Source organism: Panthera pardus, unplaced genomic scaffold, assembly GCF_024362965.1.
Source record: "Panthera pardus isolate Hobbes unplaced genomic scaffold, ASM2436296v1 HiC_scaffold_6, whole genome shotgun sequence".
NCBI classification, from domain to species: Eukaryota; Metazoa; Chordata; class Mammalia; order Carnivora; family Felidae; genus Panthera; species Panthera pardus.
The window spans coordinates 96,354,321-96,379,714 of NW_026526991.1; the positions used below are offsets into that span (position 1 = coordinate 96,354,321).

Sequence of the window (25,394 nt, forward strand, 5' to 3'; positions counted from 1 at the left end):
CTCCAAATCATTTACTATAGAAATGCTTTAATGGTGGGAAGCAAGGTACATCAGAAAAGAGGGCAGTGGACCTGTGGGGGCAGGGGAGAGGGAGAACGTGATAATACGACCTTTCTGAATTCCATCAATTTCTTTTATTCTAAGACTTTAAAGTCTTGTCCTATGTTTTATCTTATTTGTCTTGCCAGAATGTCTGATTAGGCAGTTCAAGGATTATGATCCATTACTTTATGGATCAGGAATTAAAACCCAGAGATGTGATAACACCTGCTCCAAATGATAGAGACAGAAAGGGAGAGAGAAACAGAGATAATGTTAAGATATGGCTGCCAATTTAGAACTGTATTAAACTAGATCCTGATGAATTTTAAATCTGCTTATATCACTTTACCTATGAACATAAGAAAAACCCCTTTATTAAAAACTTTCATGAACGTAAAATTGATATATTTATTCTATTGTATAGCTGTATAAAAATTTGGCAGTCCTCTTTGCATTAGAGTTTTCCAGAGAAATAGAGCCAACAGGATGTTTGTGTGTCTATGTATGTATGTATATGCATGTAGGTATGCCTATATGTATGTATGTATCGTCTATTGAGATCTAGTTTGAAGAACAGATCTGAGCCTGGATGGCTCAGTTGGCTAAGCATCCGAGTCTTGATTTTGGCTCAGGATATGATCTCACGGTTTGTGAGATTGAGCCCTGTGTTGGGCTCTGCACCGGCAGTGCAGGGTCTGCTTGGGATTCTCTCTCTCTCTCTCTCTCTGCCCCTCCACTGTTTGTTCTCTCTCTTTCAAAATAAATAAATAAGCATTAACAAAAATTAAGAATCTGTGGATAGTTGGGAAGTCCAAAGTCTTCAAGGTAGACCAGCAGGCTGAAGACCCAGTGAAGTGATGCAGTTTAAGTCCAAAGGCAGTGTGCTGGCATAATTTCCTCTTCTGGGGAGGTCAGTCTTTTTCTATTAAGACCTTCAACTGATTAGATGGGCCATACCCACATTATGGAGGGTAATGTGCTTTCTTCAAAGTTCCCTGACTTAATTGTTAATCTCATTTTAAAAATGCCTTCACAGAAATATCTAGAATAACGTTTGATCAATTATCTGGGTACCATGGCCTAGCCAAGTTGACACATAAAATTACCCATCACACACCTCTTCATGAAAATTTAATTTTATTTCTACTTTTAATTTTAATACAATTTGCATAATTGTATAATTATAATAGCAATTTAAAAACAATCATTATTTATTAATAATTACTATTAATCAATAATAATAACAATCAATTATAATTATTAAATAAAATGATAATTTTTTTTTGCATGTTCGGAAACATCTTCCATTAAAAAAATCCTTTTATGGGGTGCCTGGTTGGCTCAGTCAGTGGAGCCTGAGACTCTTGGTCTCAGGGTTGTGAGTTTGAGCCCCATGTTGGGTGTAGAGATTACTTAAAAATAATATCTCTTAAAAAATCCCTTTATAATTGAGTCTTAGGAGAGAAATTACTGGGTCAAAATTATGAACGTCATTCAGACTCTTTTCTTACATTGCCAAATTCATTTCCATAATGTAGAAATTTAGATTCCCTGTTAATGTGTAAGAGTGGGCTTTTTAAAATAGGGTTCTTCAGAACATCAGAATTCTCTTTCTTTTTTTTTCTTAAATGGAAATACAAAAATTTCACATCTTGGTTTTACTTGAATGTATATTATATAATTATTAAATTGAACATCTTTAATCTTAACATCACCCTTCTCCCATATTTGTTAAACACTTTGATTTGATATACTGGTTTTCTTTTGATTTTCACTGTTTTTTTTAATTTTTAATTTTTATTTTTTAATTTTAATTTTAATTTTTTTTGAGAGAGAGAGAGAGGGAGAGAGAGAGAGAGAGAGTCTGTGTGAACAGGGAAGGGGGACAGAGGAAGAGAGAGAGAGAATCCCAAGCAGGCTTCACACTCAGTGTGGAGGTTGACACGGAGCTCGATCCCATGACCCTGGGATCATAAGCTGAGCCAAAATCAAGAGGCAGACGCTTAACCGACTGAGCTACCCAGGTGCCCCATGTTTTTCACTTTTCATGACCATTTATTTATTGTCATCTTATTAATTTTCTTACTATAGTTACTAAGTTTTGTAGAATTTCTGTTTTTATGCATTGATCCTTTCTTTGTGGTTTTACTTTTTCTGTTGGAAGGATTCTTCTATTTATTTATTTATTTGTTTATTTATTTATTTACTTTATGCATTTGTATCTCTTTTGTTATTGATTATTTATTTTTATTTTTAAATTTACATCTAAGTTACTTAGCATTTAATGCAGTAATGATTTCAGGAGTAGATTCCAGTGATTCATCCCCTACGTGTAACACCCATTGCTCATCCCAGCAATGGGATGGGCCCCTTGCTCATTTAGCCATCCTCCCATCCACAACCCCTCCAACAACCCTCAGTTTGCTCTCTATATTTAAGATATTTAAGAGTCTCGTATGTTTTGCCCCCTCCCTCTTTTTACATCATGTTTGCTTCCCTTTCCCTATGTTCATCTGTTTCATATCTTAAATTCCACATATAAGTGAAGTCATGATATTTGTCTTTCTGTAATTCCGCTTAGCATAATACCCTCTAGTTCCATCCACGTAGTTGCAAATGGCAAGATTTCATTCTTTTTGATTGCCGAGTAATACTCCATTGCATATATATACCACATCTTCTTTATCCATTCATCTGTCAGTGGACACTTGGGCTCTTTCCATATTTTGGCTATTGTTGATAGTGTTGCTATAAACATGGGGGTGCATGTGTCACTTCAAAACAGCATACCTGTATCCCTTGGATAGATACCTAGTAGTGCAATTGCTGGGTCATAGGGTAGTTCTATTTTTAATTTTTTGAGGAAACTCCATACTGTCTTCCAGAGTGGCTGAACTAGTTTGCATTCCCACCAGCAGTGCAAAAGGGTTCCTGTTTCTTCACATCCTCACCAACATCTGTTGTTGTCTGAGCTGTTAATTTTAGCCATTCTGACTGGCGTGAGTTGGTATGTTATCGTGGTTTTGATTTGTACAGGAATCTTTTCTTATTTTTTTTAACGTTTTGTTTTTTTTTTTTTTAATTTATTTTTGAGACAGAGAGAGACAGAGCATGAACAGGGGAGGGGCAGAGAGAGAGGGAGACACAGAATCTGAAGCGGGCTCCAGGCTCTGAGCTGTTAGCACAGAGCCCGACGCGGGGCTCGAACTCACGGACTGCGAGATCGTGACCTGAGCCGAAGTCGGCCGCTTAACCGACTGAGCCACCCAGGCGCCCCAGGAATCTTTTCTTTTAATCTTACCTAGTCCTCACCAATCCCATATAACGTACAATGTTAGTTTTTGTTTCTTAAAACATAATCATTTGTCCAACTAAAATTTATTGTTGCACAGGAATGAAGCAAGGATCTAAATTATTATTGCCAAGCGAGTAACCATAATATGCATATGATGCATAATCCACATAATGATAATCAATCTCAACAGTTCGCAACCTGGCTGTAATTTAGTGTCTCCTGGGAAGCAGTCCCTTTTTTCAGTGCTGATAAGTGAAATCATACTTATGGGATACATAAACATCATAATTCTTCTAAGGTAGGGAGTGAACCCCACATGGGCATTTTTTAGAAAGCTCCCTACAAGAGGCTAATGTGTAGCCAGGTTTGAGAATCTGCTTGTTCTGTTTCATGCTGACTTCTTTATATTAAATCCCTAAATATGTCATTTATTTCTGGGATATTTATGTGCTCTATTAAGCTTACTCTCTATTTTTGAGTGTCACTGTGTAGGTTAGTGTGTGTGTTAGGCTTTGTAACATATTCAGGCCTAGAATATGCTTCTTGCCTCAAATCTTGTTTTGCTTTTGGAATGAGAGATTAATGCATGCTGGGATATCACTAGTTCTTATCCTCATCTTGCTGGAGCCCTAAGTTTGCAAAACAAAAACAAAAACAAAAACAACTGTAACAAGTCCTTATTGAACTTCTCAACTTACTTACACATCTTAGAAAAGCTACCTAAACTTTCTCCCCATCCTCATTTTCTGTTTATTCTCTGAACTACCCCCCTCTCTAGCTCCGCTACTGCTTATTCTTTCTAGGACCATGAGTGATCTCCGTTCTGCCTGTATCCATTGGGCCACTTCTCTGAGAGAGTGATTTGAGATAAACTAACTAGGTTTTGGAGGTAAATTCTAGGTAAAGGTCGACAGTTTGGTGATACATTCACATGTAGGTGAGAGTAAGCAACTTGGGTTTATAGTGTGGCAAGCAGAACAGTAGGGGCAAGAGGTCCAGGGGCACATGGGTGGGCGTGAAGTAGAGTATGGATGGGGTGATGGCCATTATTCAGGTGCAAGGCCATCAGGGTATCTATCAGGAGGGGGGTGGCTTTCCATTTGTAGTAGGACGTCAGTAACCAGACTATATTGTGCAGTTCTAATCTCATGAAAGAGGATTGATTTAGGCAGAGAGGACAGTGAGGGCCTATCCACTTGTGAGACATTCAGGATAGGACTCCAGACTTGAGAGTACTTGGGTACTCAGCATGAGTACCTGGACAACCTTACGAGAAATGAGCGACCTGTCTTCTCAAACTAAGGAGGGTGGCAAGAAGGATAGGGAGAAGGAGCCGAGACTATTGATCTCCTTACTGCCTCCATCCAGATTAGTTCAGGAATTTTACCCAAGACTGGGTAAAAATGTAGCCAGCAGATAGGTGGTGTCAATGGAAGCAGCTAGAAGGCGTTGAGACATTTAGGGACAGAAGGTGAATTAATTAACTAATTAATAATATACCACCATGTAGCATTCTATCTGTTTTATACCTTAGTTTACAGCATTGTGCTCTTGATCCGTCTTGTTTAAATCTCCCGTCCTCAACATGATTGTCAAATTCAGAGACCTCTTAGAAGGTGTAATACTTAGACTGTCCAATCGTACGTAGTTGCTGTATGAAGTTTTAACACCCACGTTCCTTTATGATTAACTTCCTCTTCGCACACAGGACTACGTGGAGTTAGATCTACCAATATTATAAATATCTTGACAATAGGGGTTTTGTTTTGTTATCTGGAGTTATATACGCTTACCTGATTGGTACAGCTATGTGACTACCTCCCAACCTGGGAGACAGGTGAAGAAGGGATGGGGGAGGAAGGGAGGCACTGCTTCATATTGATTGTCAATAATGGGCCCAGCACTATGCTAGGTATTATACGTAAATTATCCTGGAGAGCTTTCCACAGTCTCGGGAGAGAGATATCATTGTCTCCGCTGACAGATGGACAAATGGAGGCTCAGAAGGTTAGAATGACTTATACACAGTCTGGGAGAATGTTGGACCTGAGATCCAAATAGAAGTCTGACTCCAAATCTCCTTCTCTTGCCACTTCCCTGGAGGAAAGTGCAGGCAGGGCAGGGATAGAAATGAAGCTTGTGAGCTTCTGGGGCTGCTGGGATATGGGTAGAAAGAGGCAGGTCTGCAGGACCTTCAGAATTTGAGAGGCAAGGTCGTCTCACTGGTTGAGGGGACTTGCTCATTGCCCTGCCCCCTTTTCTGACGTGACTCATTCCTTGCTGCTGTCTGTGGTTCTTCACTGCCCTCAGGAGAGAAACAGGTGTCCCGCTCCCTGAACTAGGAAGGGAAGGCATGGCAAAGTCAGGTGTCGTGCCTCTGGACGCTTGATGAATCACCTATCAAACCGGAATTGGCACCTCTGTTATCATAACACCAGCTCAGTGCTGATTCCATCTTTCCCAGCTTCCAGACTGCTCAGCTCTGAGGCACACTGAGCCACTCTTAAGGAGGGACTCCGCTGTTTGCTCCTTGCTGTGCAGAATGAGGTTCCCGGGGGCATCGTTTTCATCTCGCCAGGCGTTTGTGGTTGTGTACCTGGGATTACCTTCTCTGTGCAGGATCTTTACAGGGACCCGCCCTGTGTGACACAGCACTTCACACATTTCCTGCTTGTGACATCCCCTGTCCATTGTCTCTCTGCCTGCCCGGGTCCGGGACTCATTTATCAGAGTATGAGACAGCGTGTGTACGTGTGTGTGCGCGCGTGTGCACGTATGTGTGTTCCCGCCATCTTTCGCAGAATGCCTTCCTTCTGTCCTTTTTCAGTGTGGCTCTCCCGTCTGCCAGAGGGCAATGTGCTAGAATGGGCGGGAAGAGTGGTAGAACAGGGTGGAGCTCCTCACTTACAGGGGAAACTGCTAAGACTTCTCAAGTTCCAGAAGTCCCCCCACTGCCCCTGAATGAAAAGTCTAGCAGAATGAATAGCAGAGAGGGGGACTGATCTTTGGAAATGCACTGTGACTGACCACAGCAGCAGCGAAGTGTTTGAGAGAAGCCCCAGGGAGGCGTCTCCTCTGGCGTGTCCAACGGGTAGGAGAAAGGAGACGCAGATAGAAAAGAGGCGATTCTGTGTTTTGGGGGGGGGGGTGGTGGTAGTTGTGTGTCCTTGGCTTTTCCCTTATTGAGAACCCTTTTTCGGGGCGCTTGGGTGCCTCAGTCAGTTAAACGACTGACTTCGACTCAGGTCATCTTCGGGTCAGTGGGTTCGAGCCCCCCATAGGGCTCTGTGTTGACAGCTCAGAGCCTGGAGCCTGCTTCGGATTCTGTGTCTTCCTCTCTCTGCCCCTCCCCCACTCTCGCTCTCTCCCTCTCTCTCAAAAATGAATAAACACTAAAAAAATAAAAATAAAAAAAAAAGAGAACCCTTATTCTGGGCTGGGGAAATTGTTGATTGGTAATCTCGGGAAGAGAAAACAATCAGCGAGATAATGTCTAATTTGGGATATATCATTTCTGGGTTTTTGAGGTTTGCCTGTGGTAGATGGAGAATTATGGAATTGAGAACGTGAAAAACAGAATGATAATTATAATAAAAATAAAATGTATTGAATTTGGGTGACACCTCAAAGGACCTAAAATTAATCTCTGCAGTCATATTAAAAACCTCATGGGGTGGGTAGTGTTACTGCGATTCTTACTTAGATGTTAAGGGGCCTGTCTGTCTTGCAATCACAGTACTCCTCTCCAAAGCAAATTTTTTGGGAGCTTCCAGGATACAAATTAGGCTTCTTCATCTCTACTGGGTTGTACATGTGTTTTAGGAATTCCTGCAGACACGTTAAAATAAGAAGGAAGACTGGGACGCCTGGGTGGCTCAGTCAGGTGAGCATCTGACTTAGGCCCAGGTCATGATCTCACATCGGCCCACATTGGGCTTACTGCTGTCAGCTCAGAGCCCACTTCGGATACTCTGTCCCCCTCTTTCAGTCCCTCCCCCGCTTGCGCTCTCTCAAAAATAAATAAAACATTAAAAAAAAAATAAGGAAGAAAAGCTGATAACACTCAGTCTCCTTATTACAAGACCTTTGTTGAAATAAGGTCAGGATTCCCAAGCACCATGGGAGCCTCTCTTCTAATGGTTTCAAAGTGCATTTCAAGCCCTGGGTCTCTAGGAAGGTGTGGGAGGGGGAGGATCAGAACAATCACAATCCTTCAGTATCTGAGGAGAACAGGAGGACAAGGGATTCCCTCTGGGTGACCTCCCCTTCTCTCTGCCTCATCCACCCTAGGAGATATCACCTGGCACAAGGCAAGTTGTCTACACTAGTCAAATCCTCTGGATTTGGGCGCTGCATGGTGGGGCCTTGGGCGCTGCATGGTGCTCCCAATTCTCAGGCCAGTGCCCTGTCTCCTGGGAGTTCTAGCTCCTTCTGGACCTTCATGCTCACAGTGAGAGATCGCCAGTCCTGGAAACTAGACCCTTTCCCTCAAAAAGGGATTTAGGATGGAGATCAAATCCAGGAAAATGAACAGACAAAGAAAATGATCCAAGATTCCATAATCTGGGGAGTACTGGGGGAAAGTTTCGATTCTACCTTTATTTTCTGGATACAGTTTGAAGACAGACATGCAGTCGTTGTCTGTGGCCCTCTAAGACCTTGGAGCACACACTTAACAGGCAGATTCTCCTCCCCTGTGCTTTCCAAATTCTGTTGCATTTGTTGGTGAAGTTTGGTTTCTGCATTACGGTTTCTATGATTCTTTTGGATTCGGACATAATTTCTTCTTCCATGTGAGTGACAAGTACAGATGTGCAGTAAAGTGGTTTAAGGAATATTGGGTTTGTAATTAAAAGACTGGGGCATGACACCTTGCTGTGGCATTTGCTTGTTGTTTTGTTTTTTTTTTTAACCTGGGCTTATTCAGAATTGAATCTTTTTGAATGTTTTAATGTTTATTCATTTTTGAGAGAGATGGAGACAGAGTGTGCGCGGGGAAGGGGCCGAGAGAGAGGGTGACTCCAGGCTCTGAGAATCAGAAGCAGGCTCCAGGCTCTGAGCTGTCAGTCAGCACAGAGCCCAACGTGGGGCCCAAATTTGTGAACTGCGAGATTATGGCCTGAGCCAAAGTCAGACACTTAATCAGCTGGACCATCCAGGTGCCCCCCAAATTTAACCTTTTCAGACCTCAGTTTCCCCGTTGTGTGAAAGTGCCTAGCGTCACACCTGGCACATTATAGTTGCTCGACATATGTTTATTGGAGTTGAAAATAGGAAGGACGGCTTGCTGTTCAGAATGTTAAAGACTAATTTTGGAATCCTGTAGATAGATCTGAGCAATTCTTTTCGATCTCATTTCCAATTTAACACGTTCATTCCATTAAATGGTGTTTTGTTTTGTTTGTTTTGCTAGGACATCTCATGGATGAGGAAGAAGGGGGAGGGGAAGAGGGGAGTGAGCTGGAAGGCAAACTGTCTCAGTCTGGGAGCTGCTACCTCTGTATGTTTTACTCTCCTCACCCAAAGCCTTTGGGTCCTCTGCCCCAAGGTCCATAGCTATTAATAACTCCCTTACCCAGTGTGGCATTCATCTGAGTGGGTGGGTCACTTGTCTTTATAAAAACAACATGGCTGGCAGATCCATTTGTGTTGATACACAGGTGGTAAGGTTGAGGGTGGAGGCTGGTGTAACGTTTAACCATATCTTACGGGAATGGGACCAGATGTTATACGGAGATCAGTCAAGTGATTACTCACAACACTTAGGCAGTTGGAGTGCGGGAGAATGGATCTAATTTTTAAAGTTCTGTTTGTACCCATTCATCAACCGATGGACATTTAGGTTCTTTCCATGTTTGGCTATTGTTGAAAGTGCTGCTGTAGATATTGGGGTGCAAGTGTGGTTTATACACACAATGGAATACTACTTGGCAATGAGAAAGAATGAAATCTGGCCTTTTGTAGCAACGTGGATGGAACTGGAGAGTGTTATGCTAAGTGAAATAAGTCAGACAGAGAAAGACAGATACCATATGTTTTCACTCATATGTGCATCCTGAGAAACTTAACAGAAGACCACGGGGGAGGGCAAGGAAAAAAAGTTAGAGAGGGAGGGAGCCAAACCATAAAAGACTCTTAAAAACTGAGAATAAACTGAAGGTTGATGGGGGGTGGGAGGGAGGGAAAAGTGGGTGATGGGCATTGAGGAGGGCACCTGTTGGGATGAGCACTGGGTGTTGTATGGAAACCAAGCTGCCAATAAGTTTCATATTCAAAAAATAAATAAATAAAATAATAATCATAAACAAATAAAGTTCTATTTGTAGATGTATTTTGGTAAGATGAGTTTCTTCTGGACACCCATGAGTAAATTGCTGATCATATCTGGGAGACTATTGTGCTCACTGGACAGAAGTGTGGCTCATGGGGGTTGCACTATTCTTGGAAATAGAACTGTCTTTGTGTGTAATGAAACAGACAGAGAGGGGACGTGGCATTATGCTTGCATCGTGCCTATGCATGAGGGTTTGGAGAGTTTATGTTAAATAGTTAGCTTAATTTCAGTTATAGTCATTCGACTCCAGACTCTAATCGTGCAAAGATTTGAGCTGCACTGTACTCCCCATTTCATACTCCTTTGTATCTCTTTCTTCATCGTGCTGTTTCCTCCTCTCGGTTCTCAGTTCAAGAAGGGAGCTACACTTTTCAATATGCCGACAGAAAGAAGAAACTGAGAAGAGAGAAAGTAAAGAATGATAACCACAAGTGAGGCAATAATATTGTTTTAATGAGAGGCCTGTCTGAGGGGATTTGACATTGTAGATATAGGTATGTGAAAGCTATAGGCAGCCAATGTACGTATGTTCCAGCCACCGAATAGAATGATCAGAATAAACAATTTCACAACTTTTCTAGATCCTTGATTCCAGTGGCTTGAATATAGTAAAACCTAGTGATACATGGTACCAAGGAGAGAACTGTGGGGTAATGTTTTACATGCGTGAGGATTTTACAGTCTAGGTAAGGAGAAGAAGCAGTAACCAGTATTATTTTTTTCTTTTTGAAGATTTTTTAAAATTTATTTTGAGAGAGAGAGAGAGAGAGTGAGTGAGCAGGGGAGGGACAGAGGGAGAGGCAGAGAGGGAATCTGAGGCAGGCTCCATGCTGCCAGCATGGAGCCCAATGCGGGGCTTGAACTCATGAACTGTGAGATCATGGCCTGAGCCGAAACCAAGAGTTGGACACTTAACTGATTAAGCCACCCAGGCACCCCTTGAAGATTTAATTTTTAAGTAATCTCTACACCCAGCATGAGCCTTGAACTCACAACCCCAAGATTAGGAGTCGCACACTCTACCGACTGAGCCAGCCAGGCGCCCCTATATATTTTTTCTTAACACAGTCAGAAAATGGTCTAGATATAATAGAAGGGGATAGAGTATTCGTCATATTGTACAGAAATGGTCAAGAACATTCTTCTAATACATAGGTTAGAAGCTAACCAATAGGAAAAGTTATCCTAGAAGGTTTGGGCACCAAGGCATGTGTTTTCTCACGTTGACACACTGGGCAGGCAGAGTCGTGTGGTAATTGAATATAAACTGCAGAGAAGAGAGCGATGTAGAGAGGAATATTGTCGCTACGGGCAAATATGAGCATCTTCTGATATAAATGCTTTGGTGGGCTCTAAGTGGTAAGGTAAGTGTAGGCTTCCATGCATATGTGGGTAGGTATGGTTGGGTGTGTACACCTTAAAAATTCTAGACTCATGTGGTATGTTCCATAGGTCTCTAGCCAAACTGTAATAATTGGAAAGAGCTTATCATACAAAAACTATCTACTGAGTGGGCCTCACCATAGCCCTATACATTTGTTTCCTTGCTCCAGCATCTGATCACATTGGGCTTCTAGTTGTTAATAAACCTAGCTTCTTTAAAGTATCCATGCACAGGGGCGCCTGGGTGGCTCAGTCGGTCAAGCGGCCGACTTCGGTCGAGATCAGGTCATGATCTCACGGTCCGTGAGTTCGAGCCCCGCGTCGGGCTCTGTGCGGACAGCTCAGAGCCTGAATCCTGTTTTGGATTCTGTGTCTCCCTCTCTCTGACCCTCCCCCGTTCATGCTCCGTCTCTCTCTGTTGCAAAAATAAATAAATGTTAAAAACATTTTTTTTAAAGTATCCATGCGCAAATAAAATTACACACAAATGAACCTTGTTCAGGAAATGTAATAGAAGGTCATATTGTATCCAAATGACCACACTGTGCCCTGTAATAAGTGTGATATGTAGGTGCCAGGGTCTAGGCGTGGATTTGAGTCATTGGGTGCGGGTATGTTTGACCACGTGTCTGTAGTTGAGTCTGGCCCACCATGAGCAGTTCTAAGTGAGGATACATGTGCACACAGGCCTTTACATTTCTTCCTTCACTATGTATTAGTGGGTGCGTGGTTTGGCTTCTGGGCAGAGCTCGCAAGTCGGGGCTGGCTGCTGACTTTTTCTTACTGGTACTGTGGTTAAGAGAGATTATGTTCACAGAACATTCCCCAGAGAGCCAAACTCGTTTAACTGGCTGCTCCCTGGATGAACACAATTACATCTGATAATGCCCTGAAAGGGAAGTAAGAGGAAAGGAAAACAAGAATGAGAATGGCAGTGAGAAATTTTCAAACGGCTTTTGAATTCACCTGACTGAGCCAGTGTTTTATTATTTAAGATCTCCTTCTCCACCTTCTCGAGGCTCTCTGATTCTGGCCCCATCCCAGGGCTTTTCCTTCCATAGGGTCTTGTGGAATTGTGGAAACGTTCTCAACCACCTTTCACCTTGCCTTTTTGGCTTATAACCAAATGAGATGGATGTTGTTATCTTATAATTCATTGAGTGCATAGATCCCTTTTTAGGTACAAGCCCACAGATAAGCAGGTGCCTCTCCTCTGTGCTATTTTCTTCCTGGCTACTCCTCTGTTTGCACGGGCTTTTGTCAACAAACCACACACTTGTCTTTCTTCTGGGTGGTAAGAAAACTGTTTAACTCTCATCTCCCCATAAAGAAGAGTGAAAAGGGGGTGTGGCTGGAACTGGAAGGTCTCTTTGTATGTGTTTCCAGCACTAAGTGACTCTGCCTCCATAAGTCACATTGTGGTTATTAGGACCAACAATAAAGCACAACAGACAATGTAGTAAAAGACCACCTAATATGGTGAATAGCACATATGTACAATATAGTATAATATTATATAAGCTACAGCTCTGATTCATAAAGTTTTACCTCATTATCAAATCACTGCAAAACTAGATCATAAACTTAGGATCACCTAGACAGTGAAAAAAAAAACCACCACTGTTTTTTTTCCAGGTCAGTCAGCATTGACTAGAACCAGGGAAGACTCTTGTTTACCAAGGGCAAAATAAGGTTTGTAGATGGATATGAAAGAGTGGTAACCACCAGTTCTCTTCAGAAAGAAAGAACCAAGTTTTTGGAGGTGTAATTTCAAATATATGCTGATGATATAGAATTAAAAGTGATGTACATAAAGCATCTGTGGCCCAATAAGCAAGAAACTAAGAACTACCGTTTACTTGGAGGAGAATTGGGACTGGGATAAATGGAGAATGACGGGGTGGGAGAAATATATTTATGGTATATCACTTTACCTTATTATTTCATATATATATATATATATATATATATATATATATATATATATAAAATATACCTTATTACCTTATTATTTTATATAAAATAAAGGTAAAAATATATAAATATAAAATATAAATTAAGGTAAAATATAAAATAAAATAAGGTAATATAAAATATAAAATAAGGTAAAATACCTTATTATTTTATATATACATATATATGTATATATATAGTTTTAGAAAGAGAAAGAAGATGGCTTGGTTGCAATAATCCCTTTAATCTATCTACTTGTTAGAATGAATGCCTGTGTCTGTCTATATATAATGGGCAGGGGAAGGTCCAATTAAAAAATAAGTAATACCCAGAAAAAAATTAAACCTGCTTAGGATTTTTTAAAAAAATGTTTATTTATTTATTTTGAGAGAGAGAGAAAGAGAGAGAGTGGGGGGAGAGAGAGAGAGAGAGAGAGAGAAGAGAAGAGAAGAGAAGAGAATCCCAAGCAGGCTCTGCACTGTCAGCACAGAGCCTAATGTAGGGCTCCATCCCACAAACTGTGAGATCATGACCTGAGCCAAAATCAAGAGTTGGATGCTTAACCAACTGAGCCACCCAGGCACCCCGAACCTGCTTAGGATCATAGGGCAGGTAAATCATTCCCATATTGCCTGTGGACCACAATTGCTCAGACAGGTACTATGGACTCAAACATTGGAGCAGCGGTCTTGGGTAGAAGGGAAGCCTTTGAAATAATTTGAGAAATAATGGCATAAAAGGATGAAGCCAGATCAGGGCTATACTTCCTCTATAATAGAAAAAAGGGAAAATGCCAGGAAAAAATAAAGTTCTTCACACTTGAGTATCAGGCAGATGGATAAGATGAATAGATGACTCAGAAAGTTCCAGGTAGTCATGTACTTAATACCTAATGATCTATAGAGGTGTCTTAAAACTCTCTATGCTCCATTTAATGTTTTTTAGAACAACTCAGTCCTTGGGAATTCTTCTCAGTGGTGCCCTGTGCATTCTCTGAGGGCCAAGCATAGAAGTGGACAGCTGTGTGGCTGAGATGAGAGGGTCATGGCACGAATGCTATTGGAATGCAGTCTCAGTGACAAGCTGTGTGGTAAGGACAAACACCGCAGATGCCTATCTTCTGATTCTAGGATGACAGAGACTAAGGTTTGAACAGATTCTAGAAGGAGGATGAGATGACTTCTAGTAGAAATGAAGACGGTGTTGATAAAGGAATGGGCACACAGGAGGTCATTTTCTTTTTTATTTAATGCTTATTTATTTATTTTGAAAGAGAGAGAGAGAGAGAGAGAGTGCTCAAGCTGGGGAGGGGCAGAGAGAGAGGGAGAGAGAGAATCCCAAGCAGGCTCTGCACTGTCAGCACACAGCCTGATGCAGGGCTCAGTCCCATGAATCATGAGATCATGACCTGAGCCAGAATCAAGATTCAGATACTTAACTGATTGAGCCACCCAGGTGCCCAGGTCATTGTCTTTGAAGAGGGGGGCAAGTGCCAGAGATCCAGATGTTGCATCCTTAACCCCAGCAGGAAAAATGGAAGATGAGGCACAGAGCACACTTGATAGGCTGAGAAGCAGGGACACTGGGGTCTCTGATTAGAGAGCTGCTCCCTGTAGTGGTTCCACTGTATGCAAGTAGAGGGGAAGAAGGAAGAGATGATCATTTCATGTATGAGGAGCTGAGAACGGGTGGATAGGGGAAGTTGAGTGAATATCAGATTTGGGTTCTTTTTCAATCTCTTCTTTTCCTGCTTGATTTCCTACCCAGTTGTCCGGGAGCAGCAGTATGAGATCATCATCATCCCAACCATTCTGGTGGGCACTTTCCTCATCCTTCTTGCGGTCATCCTGTGGCTTTTTATCAGAGGGCAAAGAGCTCAACAACACTCTCCTGGACTCCGAGGTAAAACTCAAAGTGGGGCTGGGGAGAGGCTCAGGGAAGATGGAGATTACAGAAAATAAGACCCAAGTGTCAGTGAGCCCACGTCTATAAGGTGAGGTCCCCACTGTGGGAGAGGAGGTCTGGGGCCCCTCTTGTGGAGTTGAATGGAGGTGAGCTCTTCTCTAGGAAGTCATGAGTAGCAACTCAGTATGTGCTTGGTAGTTGAAACTACAATAGGCAAGAGAAGCCTCATGTGGCCTGTTTCTGTCTTCTTTTCCTACTGCACTATCAACTATTTGGCCATGTGAGTGTCTACATATTGGGAAGGAAGATTAGTAGGTAAAGCCCAAGGCCTTGTTACCAGCCTTGAAGGATGACATTTTACTATGTAATACATCCCAGCCCTGCTCTGTGCTCCTGGACTATGTGATGAAGAGGGGTAGCCTTCATAGCAGTCTCTGAAGTGTTAAGTAGGAGATGATGTCCTGTCCTGAAGCATATAATGCGAGAGATTTAGCTCACATGAAACTAAGGGTGAAAAGAAGGAAAAAAATTCCTGACAGTGATCAGAAACTGTATAGTGGCTGGTCCTCAATCCCTCTCTACATTTTATCCCCACTGTCTTTGAATTCACTTACAGAAAAACTTCTCAAAGGAGTTGTCTAAACTCATTCTGATGACTTCTACTTGTCACATTCTCCGAAGCTTTTATCCCCACCACTCTGCCAAAACAATTATTTCCAAGATCAGCACTGACAGCTATATTGAGTCCTCATCGTGGCCTGTCAAAAGCATTTGACACAGTTTTGTACCTCCTCCTTCTCGAAACACTTCATTTTTCCTTTTAAATCTACAGTCACTTCCTAAACGATCTCCTTTTCAGTCTTATGGATTCAAACACTTTCTCTGATCTGAGTCTAGTCCCCCTTGAACTCCAGATTCCTATATTAAACCACCCATTTTGTAGTTTGGATCCAATGCACATCTTTGTAATATGCCCAGAACAAAGGCCCTGCAATTCCCTCACAAATGTTCTCCCTCAATCGTCTTTTCTACTAGTAAATGGCAAGCCCTGTCTTCTATGTGTTCAGTCTAAAATCTTGAAGATTTCCTTGATTCGTCTCTCTCTTGCATTCCATGTCCAATCCTTTAGCAAATCCTGTCAACTCTATCTTCAGGATAAACCGAGGCAGCTCTCACCTCTCGTAGATCCTTGTAATGCACGCCTAACTGGATTCTCTACTACCACTATCCCTTTATGGTCTGTTCTCCACAGGACAGCAGAATTATTCTTTTAAGGCCTAAGTCAGTCCTGGCCATTCTCTCCTTGAAACAAAATAGAATGTTTTTTCTTTTTAGAATTAGAAAAGCCAAAATTCTTTCAATAACCTTCCATGACTTGGGCACTCTCTGGCCTTGTCTCATATAATTCTCCAGTTATCCCATATGGTTCCAGCTGTACTAACTTCATTTCTCTTCCTTAAATATATTAGGCATGCTTCTTTCCTGATGCCTTTGCTCTTACTGTTCCCTCTGTCTAGAATATCCTTCCCAATACAAGTATAGTTTGCTCTTTAGTTGCTTCCAGGCGTTTCTCAAATGTCATCTTATCAGAAATCCCTTTCCTGACCTTCAAATGTAAAATAGCATCATTGGTGTTTCTGACTTTGCTATTTTCCTTCATAACACTCATCACCTGGTTTGTTATTATCTGCTTCCTTTCTCCTACCATTAGAGGGTAATCATAAGAATCTGGACTTTGCCTATTCGCAACACCTAGAACAATGCCTGGCACACAACATGTGATATTTGTCGAATAGATGGAATGAATGAATGGAGATTTAATGAGAAGAATGAATTTCTCGTTTCCAATGGAGAAAAGTTGACTAAGAAAAGGGGAAAATACCAGAAGATTTTTTTTTGACTGAGGCTGTAGGAAATATGCAATACTTAACTTTGGGAACATCTTAAGGGAGGAAGAATAACCATGGCTTGGAGTTGAGGAGTTATCCATACCGTCCTCTCCACCTTTAAAAGCCATTTGATCGACTTAATCAATAGCCCCTACTGGTAGCTACCACTACCTTTAAGTACCTGGAGGTAGAGTACCTATTCAGGAACTTCCTTAATTGTCTCCATGCTATACTTATACTGAACTATAATCCCAAGAGAGACAGAAAGGAAATGTCATTGCCACTTTCCAGAGATCCATCTTGAGTTGTCTTAGAAGTAATGGGGTTATTATAAATATTCTAGAAAGGTTGGTATTGATGCTGGTTCACAGAGAAGACTCAGAAGTTATCCTCACATTGGGCAGAGAGAAAATTGCTAAAGGGACTTCCTTGCCAGTTTGTTCCAGGTTCTGTCCTCCTGGAGTCCCTGGGGTAGGGAACCGGTGGTTGGTATCATCTTTTCGTTCTAGGCATTGCCCCTGTGCCTCCATCTAGGGGCTTAAGCTTGGAGGCAGCAGGTCATGGAGGAAGCGTGTTTGTGCCACTTAAAGAGACATCGGTGGAAAGCCTCCTACAAACCATGACTCATGCTCTGGCTAAGCTGCAAGTGCCCCGGGAGCAATTCTGTGATTCTCTGGAGCAGATCCACAGTGGTAGTTATGGAGCCATCTATCGAACCAAGATGTACACTGGGGACCCTGCTAAGCCAAAGAGTGTTGTCATCAAGGCTTTGAAAGGTAAAAGGAGAAGGGTTTGACTTCCTTTCCCCTTTTTCACGTTTCCACTGCGAGCCCTCAACAGTGAATGCTGACAAGCTTGCCGACATGAAGACTAATCAACAGATAGCTGGGATCACCATTGTGTGCAGGATAAGAAGGGAAGAGGAAGTGAAAACTTGAGGCCGAAATGTTTTCTTTAGGGACCTTCCCTAGCTCAAGCTTGCTTATTGAGGCTGCTAGAAGTCAGTTTTTCATATGGATATTACTTGCATGAGGATTTTGAAGTTGTTCCTTCTTTTTCTGTACTATCACTTTCCCTAATACTGTTTTCTTCCCTTCCTTCCTCCTCCCTCCCTCCTTTCCTTCCTCCTCCCTCCCTCCCTTCCTTCCTTCCTTCCTTCCTTCCTTCCTTCCTTCCTTCTTTTCTTCCTCCCTCCCTCTTTCCCCTTTTTTTTTCTTTCATATGGGCCAGTAATAGGGGCTAGATACAACAGAACAAGGATAGGATAAGCAAGAATACTAATCAAAAGGCCTAGGCAGTGATCATATTTGAATGTGAACACTTGTCTATTTAGGCAAATGAAAGCCTATCCAGTTCTAAAACCTATGATTCTAGGTTAGCTTTGACAAAAAAGCAGTGACATTGAGGATTATCTTCTAATTAGTTCCCTTTCTATTTACTTTTTGTCTATACTTACTCTCCTTTGGAGCTTTGCCATCTGAGGTTGCTTCCTCCCTCATACCTCCCATTTTATTGGTAATGTTCTGATTACTCACTTCCCATCGCTCTCCTGTCCTCCACAGAACCAGTTGGGCTCTATGAGGTGCAGGATTTCTTAGGGCGAATCCAATTCTATCAGTACTTGGGGAAGCACAAGAACCTGGTACAGCTGGAAGGCTGCTGCACAGAAGGGCTGCCACTCTATATGGTGTTGGAGGATGTGGCCCAAGGAGACCTGCTCAGCTTTCTCTGGACCTGCCGGCGGGTAAGCGGTAGCGTAGAGGTGTTAGGAAGGCAAGGCTTGACCTGGCTGATTAGCTGTTCACATGTCAATTAGCCTGGCAAATGACTAAGCAGAGTGACATTATAGTAACATAACAGAATGACTGAGTATCACCATCCAATAGAACTTTTTATGATGATAGAAATGTTCTATATCTGCTCTGTCCAAAATGGTAGCCATTAATCACATGCGGCTATGGAGCACTTGCAATGTGGCTGATGTGACTGAGAAACTGAATTGCTAATTTTATTTAATTTTAAATAATAAACTTTTAAATAGCCACATGTGGCTAATGGCTACCAGATTGGGCAGTGCAGATTAGAATATAAACTCTACGCTTTGCATCGTACTAGCTGTGTGACTTTGGGCAGGCCACCTCTCTGAGCCTGAATTTTCTGAATCTGTAAAATGGGGATAAAAATAAATTATTATGAAAATTAACAGAAATTATGCATGTAAAAACTCTTGTTAGTACTGCTTGTAATTTTGTTGCTGTTAGTCTTAAGTGTGTCTTCTATTCCGTAACATTGCTCTAGTATGCCAGGGTGGATGAGGCAAAATCAGCTTGAAAGTTTTTGTACTTTAAATTCTTATTAAAAAAAATTTAAGTGTTCAGAAATTTCCAGACTAAAATGCAAGTTCTTTTCCTTACAATTTTCCTACTTCTCTATATATTCGTCTTTCTGAAGTGCTGCATTTTCCTAGTTAGTTCCTCACTTACCAATGGACAAGTTCAATATTAATCAAGCCTCCTCATAGACTGATTATTTTACTACTAATTGTGTATGATAAAGGGACCCTGTTTTCATCCAAACGAGGTACAAACAGGATGATGTGCAAGTCTTTAGGCGTTTAAATCTTTTTAAGAGGTTATCTGTAACTTGTTCTCTGCTCTAACTTCACTAGCTTCTATTTTCAAAACAATTATGCTTCTCTATTTTAGACCATTGGAACATGCTTTCCTCATTACACCAAACTTCTCCCTTCTCTTTTTTGCATAGTCATTGTCCACTCATCCTTCAGATCTTTTCTTGTCGCCATCATGTGCTATTTTCCATGACTTTCATGGTGCATATATTTATGCATGATTATTTGATTATGATTCACACGTGTTTGTCACATTGTAAGATCCGGAAGGCAGCAGATATGTTTATTTTGCTCCCTCTTGTGTTCTGAGGTCCTAAGATGGAACATGGCACATATTAGGCATTCAATGATGATGTGTTGGATTAATGTGCTTAATTATCACTCTCTCTGACACACACACACACACACACACACACACACACACACACTATCCCAGGAAAATTGTTGCTTTATCCAGGGGATAGTCTTATATATATTTGTCTTTCTTACCTGCTATTCTATTCTTCCTTCATTCTGTGATTCATCTACATTCTGTATTGTTTTTCCAGGCCAGTAAATCATTGTACTTCTCTGCATATCTGAGAATCTCTGATATTAGCCTCTCCTTGAATCTTAGTCCCTATGTTTTTGTATCTTTTCTTTTGCCTTGATACTTGCATTTAAGAACTCTGCTTATTAAATTCAACACCCCGAAAATAAATAATCCAGTAAGAAATGGGCGGAAGACACAGACATTTTTCCAAAGACATACTAATGGCTAACAGACACATGAAAAGATGCTCAACACCACTCATCAACAGGAAAATACAAATAAAAGAAGCCCATGAGATACCACCTCATGCCTGTCAGAATAACTAAAATTAACAACACAGGAAACAACAGATGTTGGCAAGGATGTGGAGAAAGGGGAACTCTCTTACACTGTTGGTGGGAATGCAAACTGATGCAGCCACTCTGGAAAACAGTGTGGAGGTTCCTCAAAAAGTTAAAAATAGAACTACCCTACAATCCAGCCATTGCACTACTAGGTATTTACCCAAAGGATACAAAAATACTGATTCAAAGGGGCATATGCACCCCAATGTTTAGAGTAGCACTATCAACAATAGCCAAACTATGGAGAGAGCCCAAATGTCCATTGACTGGTGAATGGATAAAGAAGATGTGGTGTGTACAAAGAAATATTACTCAGCCATCAAAAGGAATGAAATCTTGCCATTTGCAATGATGTGGATGGAGCTTGAGCATATTATGCTAAGTGAAATAAGTCAGTTGGAGAAAGACAAATACCATATGATTTCACTCATATGTGGAATTTAAGAAACAAAACAGATGAACATAGGGGAAGGGGGAAAAAGAGAGGGAAGCAAATCATAAAAGCTTCTTAACTATAGAGAACAAACTGAGGGTTGCTGCGGTGGGGCAGTGGGGGGGGGGGGCGATGGGCTTGATGGGTGATGGGTATTAAGGAGGGCACTTGTGATGAGCACTGATGTAATATGTGGATGATGAATCACTGAATTCTGTACCTGAAACCAATATTGCCCTATATGTTAACCAACTAGACTTTAAATTAAAACTTAAAAAAAGAGAATATCTCTGTGTCTCTCTCTCTTTTTTTTTTTCAAATCTGTTCATGTCATTCTGATATAATGCTTTTATCTTTGTCTCTTTAGGATGTGATGACCATGGATGGCCTTCTCTATGATCTCACAGAAAAACAAGTATATCACATCGGAAGGCAGGTCCTCCAGGCTTTGGTAAGGCTGGGCAAAATGACCACAGATAGTATGGATGTTTCTTGTTAGCCTGGTATTTGAAATCATATTTCTAATATTTATATTTCCAAATGGGGTATACATTATAGAGAAAATCAAATGGAAGTTAGGGGGCAGAAACCTAAGCACTGATAAATTGTTTTCACTTCTTTCTTTATGAAATTATTTAGATAATATACTACAAGATGGTAATTCTGGGAAGAAAGTAGTCAACTTAGGGTTTGTAGAAGGAACAGGACAGGTTTTAAAAGGTTTCTCAGTCTTGGGGCACCTGGGTAGCTCAGTTGGTTGAACGTCCTACTTTGGCTCAGGTCGTGATCTCGCAGTTGGTGGGTCTGAGCCCCGCATCGGGTTCTGTGCTGACAGCTCAGAGCCTGGAGATGGTTTGGGATTCTGTGTGTGTGTGTCTCTCTCTGCCCCTCCCCCGCTCATGCTCTGTCTCTGTGTCTCAAAAATAAAATAGACATTACAAGGGTTTCTCAATCTTAAAGGTCAAAACTCAGGGCCAAGAGTTAGATGCTTTATATTCTTACTTTCTCATATATACTAACATGAAGAGATATAAAATGGCAAATAATGAGCAAGTTGGGAGGAGACACAGGAAGAGAAACCAAATGGGTGAAAGGCTGCAGAGCCACAAGGAAGTGTACAATTTTGTACCTGAAAAACAAGAAAGACTAGTTCAGGACACGTTTGGTTGGAGACTTGTTTTGATACCAAATGTGAGAGGAAATATATAAACTTCAAAAAGAACAAGGAATAGTGGGAGAGAAGATATCAGAAGGGACAACAGTGAGATCATTCCTTCGTTTTAAACCAACTTAGATAAAGAGGTAAGAGAAAGCAAGATTTAAGAGAAAAAAAAATGTACCTTTGTCAGGATTAACCAGGAAATTTAGATGACAATTTCTATGAAGTTATTTAGATAATAGCGTTTAACATTAGCATTTGGTATAGAAAATCAGCATCTGTGAGGCTACTTGTTTAAGTGTTTGGTATATCTTGCCCCCTCGAGATGTGAAATGTACCAGGGATATAAATGGAATCTGGGAAAGCTTAGAAAAGAAGGAGTGAGGTGCGAAAGAGCAGTAGTATATATGTATAAATGAATATTGTCTACAGTGTTTGGAAGGCCTAATTGGTATGTCCCCTTGATAAAGTCTGGGTGTCAGAATACAGCCTACCTTGTATTCTGAGCCACAACTGTGGTGGTGCCCCACGGGGATGCGTTGACCAGGTTACCAGGTTCAAGATTACCAGTTACAAGGCAATATCATACTATCTTTTTTCTTAATTTTAACAACCACAAAGTCACGACATTCTTTAATTCTTTAATAATTTCTTTGCTCTAAAACTTTGCCTCACGGGGACAGAAAACTGCCAGTCACTGGTTCCTTCATCATCAAGGACTGGAAATGACCATCTTACCCTCTTTTTTTTTTTTTTTTTTTTTTTTAAATGTCATTCTTGTTTAGCAGTCATGGACCTCAATCTCTAGCTCTTTGGTCATGTATAGATTTTCAGCTTCTTATCCCTTGAATAGCCTGATGTTGGGGGGAAAGGATTGCAGCAAATCAGCATCATCCAGATGCAATGGTTTTTAAATGCTTTGTTGGCTGTGCTAGAATCATTGTGACACTTCATAAAAATAAAGATTACCAGGTTCCTCTTCCTAGATTTTGGTTAAGTACAGCTGGTGTGGAAAGTGTGTGTTTTTCAAAAGCTCTCAGGCAATTAATTCTTATCTGCAGCCTGGCTTGAGAATTATTAGTAGAATTTGTGGTACTTCCTATGAATTAGAATACCTCGTTCTGGTTACTACCACTCAAAACGGTGTGGCTTTACGTAATCATTTAGATTTATCGCAAAGATATTTCCCTAACTCACCTTAGTTATTTTAGGGACAAAATGAGATGATATAAAGCTCTGTGTAAATTCATTATTATGGCACTCAATTTCACTGTGTATATATTACCTTGTTTGGGTGATTGCTGCTAGAAACTTGAAACCGGCTTCCTTTTCTGATAGCTAGCTGGGTCCTATCTGAGAGGAATGTAAAATCAGGCAGGAGTCAGAGCTTGACTCAGAGCGGGTGATCATACTTTCCAAACCTTATTAAAGCTATCCGGATTATTTGTTCAGTTTGGTAATCCTCAACACAGTGCAAAAATGTGCGATTCATTAGAGTGCCTTGGAAGTGATATGTCGTTATCAATGAGGCTTGTTCAGAGTTGAAAATGTCCTTGTCTTTTTGAGGATTCCTAGGACTGTTTCTCCTTGTCTGTGACTCGAGCCATGACCTCAGACAGCTGATCCGTCTTTATCCTATGCTGACAGGAATTTCTCCAGGATAAGCATCTGTTCCATGGGGATGTGGCAGCCAGGAATATCCTGATCCAATGTGATCTTACTGCTAAGCTCTGTGGATTGGGCCTGGCTTATGAAGTCCATGCCCGAGGGGCCATCCCAGCTACTTACCCCATACCTCTCAAGTGGCTCGCCCCAGAACGGCTTCTGCTGAGACCAGCTGGCATCAGAGGAGATGTGTACGGTTTGTTCCTGCCCTTTGGACTTCTTCTCTTCTTTTTTCTTTATTTATTTTGGGGAGAGAGAGAGAGAGAGAGAGATTGAGCGTGATGGGGTGAGGGGCAGAGAGAGAGGGAGAGAGAATCCCAAGCGGGCTCCCTGCTGTCAGTGCAGAGCCTGATGCAGGGCTTGATCTCTCTAACCGTGAGATCATGACCGGAGCTGAAATCAAGTCAGAGCCACCCAGGTGTCCCAGACTTCTTCCCTTCTTGACCTAGGTGTCCTCCAGTCCCTGACCATGACTGTGTCTATTGTCAGTTATGTCTACATGTGAAATCTCTATTTAGAAGTCAGACAGACTCTCAAGGGGAAATGTGTGTTTTGTGACAGAGCTCATATTGGGCATTTGGCTACAGTCCTTTTTAGTGTCTTTTTAAGTATGACTCCTGTATTAGATTAGCAGCCATAATTAGGAAAGAGAAAAGAAAAATGAAAAGATTATTCATACCAATATCCAAGGATTTAATCTAGTAGAGTCCCCTTTATCTGAAGGAGGTAGGTCCACTTAATCAAAAGCTGTTAAACTAGTAATTATTAAAATAAAAAGAAATATACATACTTCAAATAATTTATTTTGGCTTAAAACATATAAATATGTATGTATTGATTGGTCTTTTAGGGGAGGGCCAAGGCTTTTTCTATGAGGATGGACCTCCTAAATGAAGTTATACATTGGATTTCTTGTGTAAAAGCATTCATAATACATTATTTTTGAGTTTTTGCGTGCGATGATTCTGAGTGAGAAATTTGAAAAAAATTGTGAAGCAATTTGACTGCAGACATTGATTATTATTTTTTACTGTTGGCTCTCCCACACAATTGGACAACACTTTCTTTTTAGCAGCTTATTTTTACAGAATACTTTCAAAGCATCCAACCTAGTTTTCAGGAGCTAATGCATTTTTTTTTGCATTGATATTTAATTCATTACATAATTACATTGATACATATGATGGCGTAAACAGTATTGTAAAGAATCATGATTGGTTTTTGGTAACCAGATAATTCAGCAGCTTGGAGAAGCACAGAGAGGTAATATAGAATATCTTACTAGCCTGAATGTTGTGAGCAGCAGAAAAAATTTAGAACATCAGTTAATATGGTGAGTCAATCAAAAGACTTCCACTGCTGTTTCACTCACATCTGCTTTTCAGTAGGGGTCTGGGAGTAATAAGTTTAACTGGGAAATATTGCTTGTTTAATGATGATGTTATAGAATAGTGAAATATACATCTCTCAAATCATATTGCTCTGGCAAATATCTATTCCCATTATGTGTAACGCTTGCTCTGTTAATGTGTTTCCTAGGTTTGGGCAGTTAGAGCTATTGAGGAAATAGTAGATAAATGATTAAAGCCTCACTGGGATTTGTGCTAAGAATAAAGGTTAGAATTTCAGCAGGAAGAAATGGAAAGGATGAAAAGGATGCACAGTGTCATTTCTTTTTGTTTGCGTAGATGTGTTTGTGTGTTTCCATAAATATACACACAGTGTAGCAAATAATAATAAACATCCATTAATGTGAAATGTAGAAGAAAGGAGACATAAAGCCAGTCCACAAAGAGATTAGACTTGAAGGGGATTGAGCAGCAGTGCTTTC

At 41.0% G+C, this 25,394-nt stretch overlaps 1 protein-coding gene across 2 annotated transcripts in view; it reads left to right on the plus strand.

Moving 5' to 3' along the window:
- Window positions 1–25,394, plus strand: part of STYK1 (serine/threonine/tyrosine kinase 1) — a 45,060-nt gene that overhangs the window by 14,531 nt on the left and 5,135 nt on the right. For both annotated transcript variants that reach the window (XM_019451966.2, XM_019451965.2), the window contains exons 2-7: window positions 13,953–14,097; window positions 14,775–14,909; window positions 17,311–17,577; window positions 18,364–18,545; window positions 21,107–21,190; window positions 23,546–23,754. In XM_019451966.2, the coding sequence (XP_019307511.1) occupies window positions 14,052–14,097; window positions 14,775–14,909; window positions 17,311–17,577; window positions 18,364–18,545; window positions 21,107–21,190; window positions 23,546–23,754 (923 nt within the window). In that variant the 5' untranslated portion in view covers window positions 13,953–14,051. The remainder of the gene's footprint in view (window positions 1–13,952; window positions 14,098–14,774; window positions 14,910–17,310; window positions 17,578–18,363; window positions 18,546–21,106; window positions 21,191–23,545; window positions 23,755–25,394) is intronic.